The 14,815-nt window shown below is 41.7% G+C and overlaps 1 protein-coding gene across 1 annotated transcript in view; it reads left to right on the top strand.

The window, feature by feature from the left end:
- Nucleotides 1–14,815, top strand: part of LOC112119303 (serine/threonine-protein kinase ULK4) — a 421,700-nt gene that overhangs the window by 177,109 nt on the left and 229,776 nt on the right. The window contains exon 29 of the mRNA XM_029914272.1: nt 147–239. Within this exon, the coding sequence (XP_029770132.1) occupies nt 147–239 (93 nt within the window). The remainder of the gene's footprint in view (nt 1–146; nt 240–14,815) is intronic.

Here is a 14,815-nt window from a genome sequence, read left to right as displayed (position 1 = left end):
GACTTGGAAAACAAAATCATTTTGGATTGGTGATTTTCATAAAACTCTAATAGCTGATATAATTTAAGCTAGTCTCAAAGCATATCAGTTGCATGATACAGAATATCTGACTTTTCACTATAATTACTTTTTATTTTTCATTGCAGATATGAGCACATTCTAATGGCACCTGACCCAGTACCAGTGTATGCCCTGAAACTGTTGGTAGCCCTGACTGAACATAGCCCTGCGCTTACTAGGTAACACAATTAAACTTTCTCTTCTAATCAGAATTTTTCTCGTTTCATCCTTATTCACTGTTCAATTAGAAATTAAGAATTATATAGATTTAAGTGCAATTCATACTGATGAGATTGTGTTGAGACACAGATCTTGGCAGTGAAAATAGTTTTCTCATACTTAGGGTATGTCTACACTACGAGAGTAGTTCGATTTTAGTTAAATCGAATATGTGCAATCGATATTAGAAAGTCGAACGTATGTGTCTACACTAAGGACAGTAATTCGACTTTGTCAGTCCACACTACCAGGGAAAGCGTCGACATTGGAAGCAGTGCACTGTGGGCAGCTATCCCACAGTTCCCGCAGTCCCCGCCGCCCATTGGAATTCTGGGTCGATCCTCCAATGCCTTCTGGGTAAAAAAATGTGGCGAGGGTGCTTTTGGGTAACTGTCGGCATCCGTCAGTCACTACCGCCCTCCCTCCCTCCCTCCCTGAAAGCGCCGGCGGGAAATCAGTTCGCGCACTTTATGATCAGTGACAGCGCGGACGCCACAGCACTGCGATCATGGATCCCGCTGCGACCATCGCTGCAGTTGTGGCCGTTCTCAACACCTCGCAGCTTATCATACACCTTTCCCTGAGGCAGATGCAGAGAAATCAGGCGAGGAGGCTACGGCACCGGCGTGAGGGCCTGAAGTCGGAGAGTAGCACAGAGCTGTCAGAAACCACGAGCCCCAGCGCCCAGGACATCACTGTGGCAATGGGGCATGTGGATTTTGTTGAACGGCGATTCTGGGCCCGGGAAACAAGCACGGACTGGTGGGACCGCATAGTGCTTCAGGTCTGGGATGAATCCCAGTGGCTGCGAAACTTTCGCATGCGGAAGGGGACTTTCCTCGAACTTTGTGAGTTGCTGTCCCCTGCCCTGAAGCGCAAGGACACCCGCATGCGAGCAGCCCTGACTGTCCAGAAGCGAGTGGCCATAGCCCTCTGGAAGCTTGCAACGCCGGACAGCTACCGGTCAGTCGCGAACCACTTTGGCGTGGGCAAATCTACCGTGGGGGTTGTTGTCCTGCAAGTAGCCAAGGCAATCGTCAAGGTACTGCTGTCAAAGGTAGTGACCCTGGGAAACGCGCAGGCCATCATAGATGGCTTCGCTGCGATGGGATTCCCAAACTGCGGTGGGGCTATAGATGGGACTCACATCCCTATCCTGGGACCGGGCCACCAGGCCAGCCAGTACATCAATAGAAAGGGCTACTTTTCAATGGTGCTGCAAGCACTGGTGGACCATCGGGGACGGTTTACAAACATCTACGTCGGATGGCCGGGCAAGGTTCATGACGCTCGCGTGTTCAGGAACTCTGGTCTGTTTAGACGGCTGCAGGAAGGCATTTACTTCCCGGACCACAAGATAACTGTTGGGGATGTGGAGATGCCTACAGTGATCCTCGGGGACCCAGCCTACCCGCTAATGCCCTGGCTCATGAAGCCCTATACTGGGGCCCTGGACACTGCACAAGAACTCTTCAACTACCGGCTGAGCAAGTGCAGAATGGTGGTGGAGTGTGCTTTTGGCCGTCTCAAGGGGAGATGGAGAAGCTTACTGACTCGCTGTGATCTCAGCGAAACCAATATCCCCATCGTTATTGCAGCTTGCTGTGTGCTCCACAATCTGTGTGAGAGCAAGGGGAAGACCTTTATGTCGGGGTGGGAGGTTGAGGCAAATAGCCTGGCTGCTGATTACGCCCAGCCAGACAGCCGGGCGATTAGAAGAGCCCAGCGGGACGCGCTGTGCATACAGGAGGCTTTGAAAGCCAGTTTCAAGGCTGAGCAGGGTACCCAGTGACTTTTAAGTTTGTGGACACAGAAGCTGAACTTGCCCCCGTTTCTTTACCCAGTTGCCGTCGACTATCCTCTCCAGTTACATACCCCCTTCACCCCATTCCCAAAAAATAAAATCTGTTCTGTTTTGTTAATGGACACCGTTGTCTTTATTACTGTTTTCGCGGGAATGTTTTAAACCTGGGACGCAGACTGTGGCGGGGGACGGGTTTAGTGTTGTGATGCAAATGATGCTTCTAAACTCCAGGAATGACAGGCTCCGCGGTGGTGGACTGGTTGTTTCAACGGAGCCTGCCAGCCCTCCTGGCCGGGACTGCGTGTATGTGCCGGCTATGTGACTGTCTTGCAGGGGGAGGAGGGTTACAGATCCCCTGCTGCGCGGCTCTGTGATCCAGGGTAAGGACCGCTGCATAAGATCTGTAACTGCCCTCCCCCGCCACCAAGTCACAGAGCAACACCCCCCCCCCCACCACACAGAACATGAAAACCACCTCCCAGACTGACCAGGATAACTAGTCACTGCACTGTATATGTGCCCTGCTGCTGGACCTGCCCCCTGCTAAAGGTGACTGTCCTGTCCAATTACCAAGCCCCTTCCCCCCCCTTCAGACAGACTCTCATCTAAAAGAAGAGGATGGAAACAATAATGAACAAAAACGTATTTTTTATTAACAACCGCACATGGAACGGGGGGGGTGAAACTTGGACGGGGTCTTGTGTGAGGCGGGTAGGAAAGGACTTTTCAAATTTTGGGGAATGAGAGCCTTCTAGTGGTAGAGCAGTCCGCAGGGGTTGAGTGAAATTTTTCACGGCCCCTTCCGCCCCTCCGTGTTTGGACTTTGGGTGAGGGGGGTATGGGACTTGGTGGCGGGGCAGGGCAGTTACAGAGAGACTGCAGCGGGGCTCTCTCCTCCTGCCTCCGGTCCTGCAGAACATCCACAAGGCGGCGGAGCGTGTCCGTTTGCTCCCTCATTAGTCCAAGCAGCGTTTGAGTAGCCTGCCTGTCCTCCTGTCACCACCTCTCCTCCCGTTCCATGTTTGCCCGGTGCATTTGGGACAAGTTCTCCCTCCACTGTGTCTGCTGGGCTGCCTGTGCTCGGGAGCATGCCATTAGTTCAGCAAACATGTCTTCCCGTGTCCTCTTCTTCCTCCTCCTAATGTGCGCTAGCCTCTGGGCAGATGTGGCTGTGGGAATTGGAAAAAAGGAGTGAATTCCTGAGACAGATCAATGTATCTGTGAACAGAGAACATAGTCTTTCTCTGTGACCAAGACCATGCAGAGCACCTATCACACGCGCACTGAGGACAAGGTCGAATTTTCGGCCCTCGCCTACCGTGCCTGCGGTCTTGCTGTGGCGAGCTGAGGAGCAGGGCAGGACACCGGACTTTGTCTAGCTGTCAAACATGGTAAGCCGTAGACTTGTGGCTGCTTAAAACTTTAAGAGTGGCACTGGCCTCCTTTCGCATAGAAAGCAATGCGAGTCTCTGCTGGCAGCAATCCTGCAAGCATGAACTCTGGCCCTGTCCCACCCCCTCGCGGCTGTAAACTGCGTGGCTGTAAACCGGCGGTTGCAGTTCTGTAAAGGGACGGGCAAGCAGTCCCAATACTAACTTTCCCCTACCTAATTCACAGCAGGGAGTCATGCCAGACATCACCCTCCTGAAGGTCTCTGAGAGCCAGAAGGAGCGGATGCTTCGTGACAGCCTGCAGAAACCGGGGCCATTTGCTGCAATGCTCTGCAAGGCCATGATCCCCGAGTACCTGCTGGCGTTGTGGCAGGGAAACGTCTCATACCACGGGGGGCCTAACAAGCTCTCCCTGCCCAGGAACCTGCTCATGAGGCTTGAAAAACACCTGCAGGAGACCTATGAGGAGTTCTCCCCGGAGGATGTCGCCTCTATCCCCGGATACATTGACCAGTTTTTGGGTTAGGTGCCCTTGGAGGGACAGAAGAGTGCAGCGTTTTGGGCATTATAATCATGAAGCGGACATTGTGAAATTTTTTGAAAATAGACTATATATTGAAGCGCCCACAGACAGACTAATCATGATACACTTTGCACAGATTCCCGTTTTGTTGGACTTTCCTGTTTACATGTTTTGAAGCACTTTACCCACTGTTAATATTTTAAATCTTCCTGTTTTGTTGTAAATAAATGTTTACATGTTTTAAAGCACTTTACCTATTGTTGATATTTGAAATATGCCAGTTATGTTATAAATAAATGTTTAGATATTTAAAACACTTACTGCTTGATCCTTCCCCTGAATCTGTGTCTGGGATAACGGCTGGGGAGGGTTGGTAGGGGATCTCTGTCAGGGTGATGAAGAGCTCCTGGCTGTCGGGCAAATCAGCGCTGTCGACTGCCTCGTCCTCCTCATCTCCTTCCTCCTCTTCCCCGTCCGCTGAGGAACCGGCCGCGGACAATATCCCATCCTCAGAGTCCACGGTCAGGGGTGGGGTAGTGGTGGCGGCCGCACCTAGGATGGAATGCAGTGCCTCGTAGAAACGGGATGTGTGGGGCTGGGATCCGGAGCGTCCGTTTGCCTCTTTGGTCTTCTGGTAGCCTTGTCTCAGCTCCTTGATTTTCACGCGGCACTGCGTTGCATCCCGGCTGTATCCTCTCTCTGCCATGGCTTTAGAGATCTTCTCATAGGTCTTTGCATTCCGTCTTTTGGAGCGCAGCTCGGAAAGCACGGACTCATCTCCCCACACAGCGATGAGATCCAAGACTTCCCGATCAGTCCATGCTGGGGCCCTCTTTCTAGTCTGAGATTGCACGGCCATCTCTGCTGGAGAGCTCTGCATCGTTGCCACTGCTGCTGAGCTCGCCACGGTGTCAAAACAGAAACTGCGATTCAAACTACCCAGACAGGAAAAGGAATTCAAATTTTCCCGGGGTGTGGTTGGTCAGAGCATCCGAGCTCGGACTGCTGTCCAGAGCGTCAACAGAGTGGTGCACTGTGGGATAGCTCCCGGAGCTATTAGCGTCTAATTCCATCCACACCTAGCCTAATTCGACATGGCCATGTCGAATTTAGCGCTACTCCTCTCGTTGGGGAGGTTTACAGAAATCGATTTAAAGAGAGCTCTATGTCGAACTAAATAGCTTCGTGGTGTGGACGGGTGCAGGCTTAATTCGATATAACGGCGCTAAATTCGACATAAAAGCCTAGTGTAGACCAGGCCTTAGTGTATTTGTTACAGGTAGAATTTTTGTAAGACATAGTTTTTGACCTGAAGTCTTTTTTGTATTACAGTTTTGTATGTGCTTGATTATTTTAATGATCTTTTAGCACAATTAGTTAAATATAAAAAATGGGAATTTAAAAAACATTTCCTGAACTGTCCTTATACTAAACAAATATATATAGATATAGATGTATAGAGATATCGATTTCTCTTACTCTGTGCAAATATTACACACTATGCCACCATGTTACGTAGGCTAATAATTCTAAAACCTGATGAAATTTCCTTTCCCTCACTTCTGCTGGTAGGTGAACCTTTCATCTCATTCATCATTTCTGAGCATTGTTTTCTGAATTCTACCAATAATGTAGTGGCAGTAACAAATTAGGTTTTTGTATGATTCCAAACTTTCTAAAACCAAGTTGCTTAAAAATAACACGATATTCCGTCAAGCTGTGATTAAAATGTTCAGTCTTGCCAGCCTGATCACAGTGAGAGAAGGCTTCTCCACTCACCCTCTGATCACCTGAAAGGGCAGAATCCACACAGACACATATACACACACTTCCTGTTCCTCCCTGCTCCATCCAGGTAAACTTTTCCCCTTCTGCCCTCTCTGCCACCAGTTGTAGAGGGAGCCTCCTATAGACAACAAGCCCCAAGGTCCCACAGTGAAGAATTGTGGTCAGGACATTCTTGGGTGCTTAATTAATCCATATTTACTGTTGACAAGTGGCCTAATTTTCAGAGGTTCTGAATATTCAGAGCTCCCTTTAAATTTGTTTGGAGCCACAGGTGCTTAATGCCTCTGAAAATCAGACTGCTATGGATTTAGCTATCTAATTTAGGCACCCAAGTTTGAAAATATTGATATGTGGTTTGATTCCCAACTCTGTAATTGTGCTTGAAAATATCTTTTGTGACAATTATTCCTTTCGTGAATCTTTTCCATTGTTCCATACGCTCCATCTAAGATATTATCTTTCATCTGTGAAAGGCAAATTACCACTTTTTAATCTCCTGTTTTTCTTTCCCTCCTCCCTAGCCCTATTCTTATGCATTTTTTTATGAACGTCTATGCACACCCACTTATGCAGACAATACTGTAGCAATACAACTTGGTAGAAAGAGTCCTGCCAATGTAGTTTTGTCCAGCTCTGTGCAAGGTTCAACAAGCATAATGTTCTTAAGTGTCCCCTTCCCCCTCTAGCCTGCACCTTAGACAATTTTTTATTTTTTTTTTTTTTTAAGTATCTGCATCTGGAAACCTTTTGTTAGGTACTTTTGTAAGAGATTTTACACAGACAATTTTCAAATGTGCATTTGTAATGGGTAAAAACAACTTTAAAGCAACAGTGGGCACTTGATAATTACAGATATTTAGGAAAATCCTGTTGAAATCTGATTGATTACAGACTAAATAGTTAAATGTTTCTGGATGTTAAATAGATTTGCAAATAAGTATAGGACACTTTCAGACCCTGGTCCCAAAAAGTGTGACCAACTCAAGTAGTTGATGGCAATTTGCAACTTCGGCACCATAAAGCACCGTGGAGTGTTTGTGTCTTGTCCTTTTATAGAACCCTCTAAACTGCTGCAAACCTCTCTGATTCTAGCTGTTGTATGGTACTGATGCCTTATTAACCTCTAGCTACTACAGTGATTGGTGAACTGAAGATGCATTTATTGAGACAGCTACCCTTTATCAAGAAACAACTACATGGAAGTGTTTATAATACTTTATCCTGTTTTTTTCCTATATTATGGTAAAAAGTATTGAAATTTTAGAGAAATTTTGTTTATGTAATAGGGACTCACCTGTGGAATTTTCTGTCACAGAGGGAACTAAAATAGGTGCAGTCTTTACATGCCTCGTTTTCTTCAGTTTTTGAACATTGTTTCATTTCTGTGTCAATCAGTATGAAATAATCAAATGCTGTTAATAAATCATAAATCCATAAGTCTGCTCTCACCAGGGAGATGAATTTTAGAAGCTATACACTTGTTTGTAAACAGTTGTTGCAGCAAAATGTCCCATATTAGTAGTGGTCCTTGGGTTAGGCTTGTGATAGAATGAACTGTATTTCCTGATGAGGCTGCGAAGGCCAAACGTTCAGGGAAATTAAGAAAAAATAGTTCTAGGAAAATAAACCAGATGTTTGAATGGGGGATAGGTAGATAGAAGAGGCAGGAAATGGACCAGGAAGGAGGAAGAGAGAGATGGAAAAGGAATGGTAATGTGTTACCATTGTACGTATCTAGGATCTTGGGCCTGAATCTGCGCTTACTTGCATTAAGTTGTTAATAGCTCTACTGAACTCAGTGGAGTTACTAGTATAAAACTGAAGTGAGAATCAGGTAGGTCCTTGGTACTCACCTCTGTTGTGTGGTTTCTGGAGCAATTATGTTTAGGGAGTGATTCCTTGAGTCTCAGTCTTCCTTCTATCATTGACTGAAATGAGCAATAGGAAAAAATTAATTTGTTTTCCTGTTAGTCTTTCTTTAACTGCTCAGATGAAAACACTCCCCTTTATACCTTCTTATCTTTTACAGTCCTACCATGAGCACTGCTGCTACACACTAAATAGATTAAAAATGAACTAGAAAATTGCTTGAGTGGCTTGAGATTTTGAACAATTTGAATACAGTAAATGCAGTACTTAACTGCAATTTTATTGTATAAATCCTATTTATACTACCACAGGATTACAGTTATTGTGCAGATAAATAGTACCATTTTCTATTGTTGAAATAAATCTATTGAGCTTCTAATTCTTTATTACAATTCATAAAATATCACTGTAGCTCAGGCTTTGGTTATCAGAGCAATGTTGTAGCTCACCATCATAAGCTCTTTTCATTTGAAGATGTGTATGTCTACACTTAACAGTGTTTGTGGAGGGTAGATACTTGGATGCTGACTCACCCTTATAATCTGTTTATAGTTGAGTAATAATCTTTTGATCTTGATATTACTGGATGGTGGGTGGGGAGCTTAATCTAGGTGCTACAGTATATCTTTATTAACTGTTCATATTTTTAATTTAGTCTTTTTAATTCAAGTGCATCCAGTGGTAATATTGGAGGGTGGATTCTTAGTTTCCAGGTGCTGATTTGACTTTAGCAATCTTGCTGATTTCCTTCAGATATTTTCACTACTGGATATCTTTTTATATTGTTATTTTAATACTTAATGATGAATGCTACTTTCCACTGAGTCTGTCTTATCCAAATTTATATTTCTCCCATAATGCTTCTCTCTTCATAGGGTGACACATTTTCTTGTGGCTTGGAAAAAAAGATCAGTACAATGGTTGTAGATTTGGAATATGTAAATGAATGGGTTTTTTTTTCTCATCTCATTGCCGCCCAAATCTTCCTGAAATGACTCCCCTTATTATTCTGATTCTGAACTAGCAAGATGTCTTTTTTTCTTGTTTAGCAAATATGAGTTGTTCTGAAATTGCCTCTATAAATTGAAGAGTAAATTATGAGCAGGTTGAGATATCAGCCCAGACAGCTGTAATGTGAATTTAGTGATTCTGTCCTGTTTTAACTGTGAATAGGAGGGACCTTATTAATACAGCTTATACCAGCTGGCAATCTGCCTTAGTACATTCACAATTGGTTTTGGTATTCTCCATCCCCTCTCCTCTTTTAATCTCATCATCTTTTTTCCTATTTTCTCCCCTTGCTCTTCTTGTGTCTTCACACCTCAGTTTTATCCATTTTGCTCTCCAGTGAAAAGCTCATTGTTGAGTGGAAAGATTCTGACATTGGTGGTAATATATAGTGTCTGCTTCTCCTCCTCCTTCATCTTCTTTGCTCCTCCCTTTGTTGCTGCCCTAAAAACAGCTCATTGTCATATAGGCAATAGTAACATCAGAGGTAAATCACTCAGTCTCCACTTTCCACTGCTCTTCAGCACCTCTTTCCCTTCCCTGTTCCTCTGATTTTAACTGCATTAGAATTGTGAGACCAGACCTAAGTAAACTATGACCACTTTAAGTGAACTACTCCACCGCTTTTTCCTCACACTGTAGTCCTACTAGTTAAAAAGCCTTTAATACTCGGATCTTTTTTTTAAATCAAATCTGGATTCGCATTCTTTTTTTGATGACTGCACATCTGCAAGGGAAAATTGTTCCAGTGACTCCCTGACTCCATGTTAGCTCAGAATATGGTAAGTCGTTTGCTCTACGTAGAAACGTGCAGACATTCAAACATTATTGGATGTTTCATTTATCAACTTAAAGATCTATAATGAAATACTGATACATTATGCATCTTTTTGGGGACGGAAAAACCCAAATATTTTAAATGTTAAGGAAAAATATCCTAAAATTCTTTCTCTCACTCCACCGTTAGAGCAGTTGTAACAATCTGTTGTTATAGAACATATTGCATTCCGTATAACCCTCATGTTAGTATGTAGAATGAATATGGTGACGCCACCTTTAAAATGTGGCAGAACTATGGCTCCCACACACACAGCCTCCAGCACTTCCAGGATGTTTTTAATGAGCACATTTACTGGTTAGAAATTTGAACATAGGAGCAACCCTGGGAACAAACGAAAAACTTTTTTAGGTCTTGTTTCATTTTTTCAGTTTCTCAACAATGAAGTGGTAAAATAAAATATGTAATCCAGAAAGCTGAGAGGATTTGAGTGCCACCCTGGATTTTGCACTAAGCCTTTTATCCCTGAACACCCAGGTCCTGGTTGTAATGTAGGTTACCAATGCAAATAAGTCAGGTTGTATCTTCTAAATCCTTTTTTTTTTTTTTCCCCTCACATCATAAAACCACCACAGTTTGATGTAGCTTGGCACAGTTGTCATTCTTTTCTCAAGACAGAGCCATAGATATTGCAAGGAAGAGCTTTGGATGGAAGTTTGCTTATCACCTGCCAACTCTGTAGCCTGCTTCAGTCAATAATATTAGCCTTTCTTAAGAGCATTATGGTCTTTCACAAGTTTTTTGTTTTGTTTTGTTTTTTTAAATGTTGCTTTGTTTTCCTCACCATTTTATAAGTTTTGTGCTAGGAAAAATCTTGGGCATAAAAACCTTAACAGTGTTAATTTGCTGAGTTTACTTCCTCCTATATTGAGACTGATAATTATTTAAACTAAAATCAGATATTGATGCTAAAGAAAAGGAAACTTGAACTAATTAAATTAATCTCTGCACAATTGAAAAAATGCACATGGTTAGATTTTTTCTTTTTTTAATTACTTTTGGAAGACTGTACTTGTATAAGAAATTGTTGGAGGAACTAAACTCCTGAACTCACATTGGGAACAAATGGTTGCACAGCAGACTGAGATCTTATTTAACTGTCTGAAGTCTGTGTACTACAAGAGTAGTATAATTAGGTACTCCTTGGTTTTTGTGGTTATGAATTAAACTGAATATGGAGGATATATTTATTGGCATGATGTAGTTAGACAATGTCTATTTGTGATTTTTAATCAATTCTTTCTCTGATATACCGTCCATAATTATTTCACTACTCAACTGGAATGTAATTATCAAATATCTAGGTTATCCAGAGGTGATCAGATAGTTTTGTTGAGCTGCTTAGTTACCACTTATAGCATACTTTGTAAATAATACAAATATGTTAACTATTAAAATATATTTTTGGAGTTGCTCTGAGCGATTTTAATCTATTTTGAAGTTTTTTCTTGCCGAGGGAAATTTATGTTGAATGGTCTTTGGTTATGACAGTCTCACTTGGTTGAAGATATTAGACTTTTGGTCTCATGAATGAGAGTATTCAATATAACTACTCACTTAGTCATGTGCTCTCACACACAAATGCCCACTAAGCTGTAGTTAAGGCTGACAGTATATATTAGTAATTTTAAAACAGTGTAGTTATCAAAAAACCTCCATTAGAAACCTACAAATTTCAGATTAAAGATAAACTTGAATTCTAAACATTTGAAAATATGGAAATCTTAGATGTGTGCAGGTATAGATCACTGCATTATACATTTTATAGAAAAAAAATGACCACAAGAAGATGGTATGATTGCAGTGATGTACTCAATGTAGCCCCAATTCAGCAAGGTAGTTAAGCACAAATCTAACTTTCAAGCATGTGAGTAGTCTCACTGATTTCAATGAGGCTGCTTATGTGCTTAATTACCTTGCTGAATTGAGGCCTGTAGTGATACAGTGGCTTTTCAAAACTTCAGATATCTACGGCTGTGGGCTGCAGATGACTTAAGGACCTTAATGTCTCGTTCTCATAGAACGCATCTTACAATGTAATTATGGAAAAAACAAAGAAGGGAAGATGGCATCATTATAGTGCAGAGTTAACATTGCGTGGCTGCCTGAACTACATTTCCTTACTACTTCTTCAAGGGCCTCTGTGTGAGTATGCATGCCACAGGGATGACATCTAAAAAGTAAAAATGCACAGAAGCACCTCTTACTGAATTTCATCAGTTTCTAATTGTTGCTTTTTGGCATTCTTGTAAGGCTTTCTATGCTTAAGTGAAAGATATATTTTCACCCTTCTCTCCATCTTAATGATGTATTTTGTCTGGGAATTTCCTTAGTTTTATACATTTTTGAAATGTTTGACATGCATTGTGAGCCAGGGGACAGGATACTTTGAAGAGTTCCTAAATTCTGCAGGATACCGGATGTGTCAGGGAGAATCACGTAACATGCAGAGTCAGGTAAAGGCCGGCAGCAGGGACCCAGTGGAATTCATTAATTCCACATGGTCCTGGACTCCCCAGCTTCGAAGTTACTTTTTGTAAGTATGCTCCGTATACTTTAGCTGCCTCCTCTGTCTTTATTCTTGCTTTGCCTACATTCAGTAGAAGCTATGGGCTTGACATGGACTCCATTGTGGGTTCACAGCAAGATTTTGTTAGCATGGTCTTTTCCAGTGCAGACCTGGTGGTGCTGAGAGTGTTTGTCCTATGCATTACAATAAATATTATACTACCCCATGCTTCTGCAATAAAAATACTGAAGATTTCACCAGTGGAAAAATACAGCCTTAATTCTGCCTGGTAATAGTAACATGCAATTCTGATGAATGAATAATAGTATTTTTAGACTTAGATTAGATTAAACTGATTTTTAAAGACACAGACTTTTTTTCCCCTTTCTTTTCATCTCTTTTGGTGTCACTACAAGGCAGAGTTAAGTTTGGGTGCCCTACACTTTAATATGTTTGGATTTCTTTTACCCTTTACTCTTAATTTTCTGGTTTTAGAATTCTTCCTTTTGGAAAAATTGCAACATAATATTTTTGTTAACCTAAACTGGTATACTCTGTCTTAACTCCATGCTAATGTACTTTTTAAATCTGGGATGTTGATTATTATTTATTTGCATACATGAGCTGATCTGAGATTCTCACCTACTCACATGCCTCCAGGAGCTGAGGCGTTCAGAAAAACATCAGATATTGTAAAATTCATAATGAAATCACAAGAGTTGGGAACACTGCCTTTTATTCTGTTCTTAAGGTCATTCAAGAAAAAAAAGGAGGGAAGGATGCCTGGTACCAGATGTGAAATTTTTAAAGGACCTATTTTAAAATAATGTTAACTGTAAATAAATTAATAGATTTATTTGTCAGTTCTCAGAAATTCTGTGCCCAAAGAGTAAGTTCTGTAAGATTTTGGGAAATACATTGTAGTCTTCATACATAACAAAGATTGAATGTCTGCTTCAAGTACATAATTTAGCCTTAACTAATGAGCTGCAACCAGTACTTCCATAATGCATCTTCTGAAATGATTGAACAGATTTTAGAAAGTGAAATGGATAGGAAACATCTTTGTGTCATCTTACCATGGACACCCCTTCCATCGATGTCACAACATGTGGACACAGTAGGCTAGATTGTCTCTGGCCCTTATGTAGGTCCACCATGAGGGTGGCAGTGAAGGAGGGAGACAAGGATCCTTCCCAATTCCAACACACGTCCCACACAGAGAGTAGGGACAACCCCAAGGAGGCACATGGCAGAACAGAAAAATGTTCAGAAATCTTCCATTTTTAAGGGCTTGTCTACATTTACCAGGGGATCGACGAGTGGCTATCGATGCATCGGCAATCGATTTAGCGGGTCTAGTGAAGACCTGCTAAATTGATCTTAGATCATCTCCCATGGACTCCTGTACTTCATTGGATAGAGAAGAGTAGTTGCGTAGTGTGGATCCTGTGGTAAGTAGGTCTATGCTATGTCGATTTGAGTTATGCTATTCACGTAACTCAAATTTCATAGCTTAGATCAAATTTCTCCTGTAGTATAGACAAGGCCTGAGTGTTACAAATTTAGTAGTTGTGAAGATGATGGATCGACCTTGTACACACAGTAGACTGTCTTGATTACTTAGAATAACTCTTTATCATGATGTCTTTGAAACCACCCAGGAATGGGCTAATTTTCAGACTTCATTTGCACCACTTTTCTTACCCATGCATTATCCATTTAGAGACATTAAATGCACATTTCATCATCACTATTAGTAGTGGGTTGATCCTCTTCTCATACATCATGATGTTTGCTTTTAAATTTGTTTACATTCCAACCCATTGTGGAATGCACATTTCCTAGTCCTTGATTTTAAAAGCAGCAATAGTAGAGTTTGACCTTTTACTTTTAGAGTTGAATGTTGAGATGATGATTGCTTTTGAGTAGGAGATGCTCCATTTAATCCAGAGCTCCTGGTATCAGCTATTTTAAAAACTTCCATGTGAAAAGGAGCAATTTAGATTACAAAATATCCATAAACAAACAATATTTTCTTTACACTTGAACCAAAAACTATAACGTTTTGGTTGCTTGCTTCCATATTGAATTGATTAATGAATGCTTATATTAATTGTCTAAAAAAGCACTTTATGCTGATCTCCCAAATTGTTAACCATTGTATATTCTTGTTTAAAAATATAGTGTTAAATTTAAAAAAATGACCTGTTAGCTTCTAAATTAGAGCTTTTGTTTTTTCTGTGCTCTCTGAGTTATTGCAATGAATTTAAACAAATATTTGGAGAGGTTCCTAATAATGAGCATCCCTATCTGGTTTGCCCACTAAAATTGGAGAATGTTTAGGCACCGGTCCCATTTAACTCAACAATAGGATCAAATCTTAGATTCTCACCACGTTGAGAGAAACTAGGTTTTCTTAGCACAAGACAGGACTTTTTTTTAATCATTTGTCTTATGTCCTCTGCCTTGCAGCACCAAACCCGGATTGGATATTTGACAAATTCCAAAGCCTACAACTAGCATCCTAGTCTCCTTTTCCCCAGAGACTCTGCCTTTGAGGAGTAGATTAAAAACACATACATACATACAAGTTGGTTTTGTTTATCTCCTGCAAATTTTAGAACAGAGAGCAAATTTTCAGTTTTCACCTCCCATTCCAAAAATGATAGATTAGAAAAAGGTTTAAATCCTACAAAATATCAGGTAGCCCAATGCCTAAAAATGTCTTCTCAAGTAATTAGTAGATAGCTATCGTTTCAACTACATGTTAACTAAGATCCTTCTCCTTCCCCCCCCCCCCCCC

The sequence above is a fragment of the Terrapene carolina genome, unplaced genomic scaffold (genome assembly GCF_002925995.2).
Source record: "Terrapene carolina triunguis isolate 2854851 unplaced genomic scaffold, T_m_triunguis-2.0 Scaffold34029, whole genome shotgun sequence".
Lineage (NCBI taxonomy): Eukaryota > Metazoa > Chordata > Testudines > Emydidae > Terrapene > Terrapene triunguis.
Note: the sequence above shows the minus strand (reverse complement) of the source record. Positions and strands in the feature narration are given on the sequence as shown.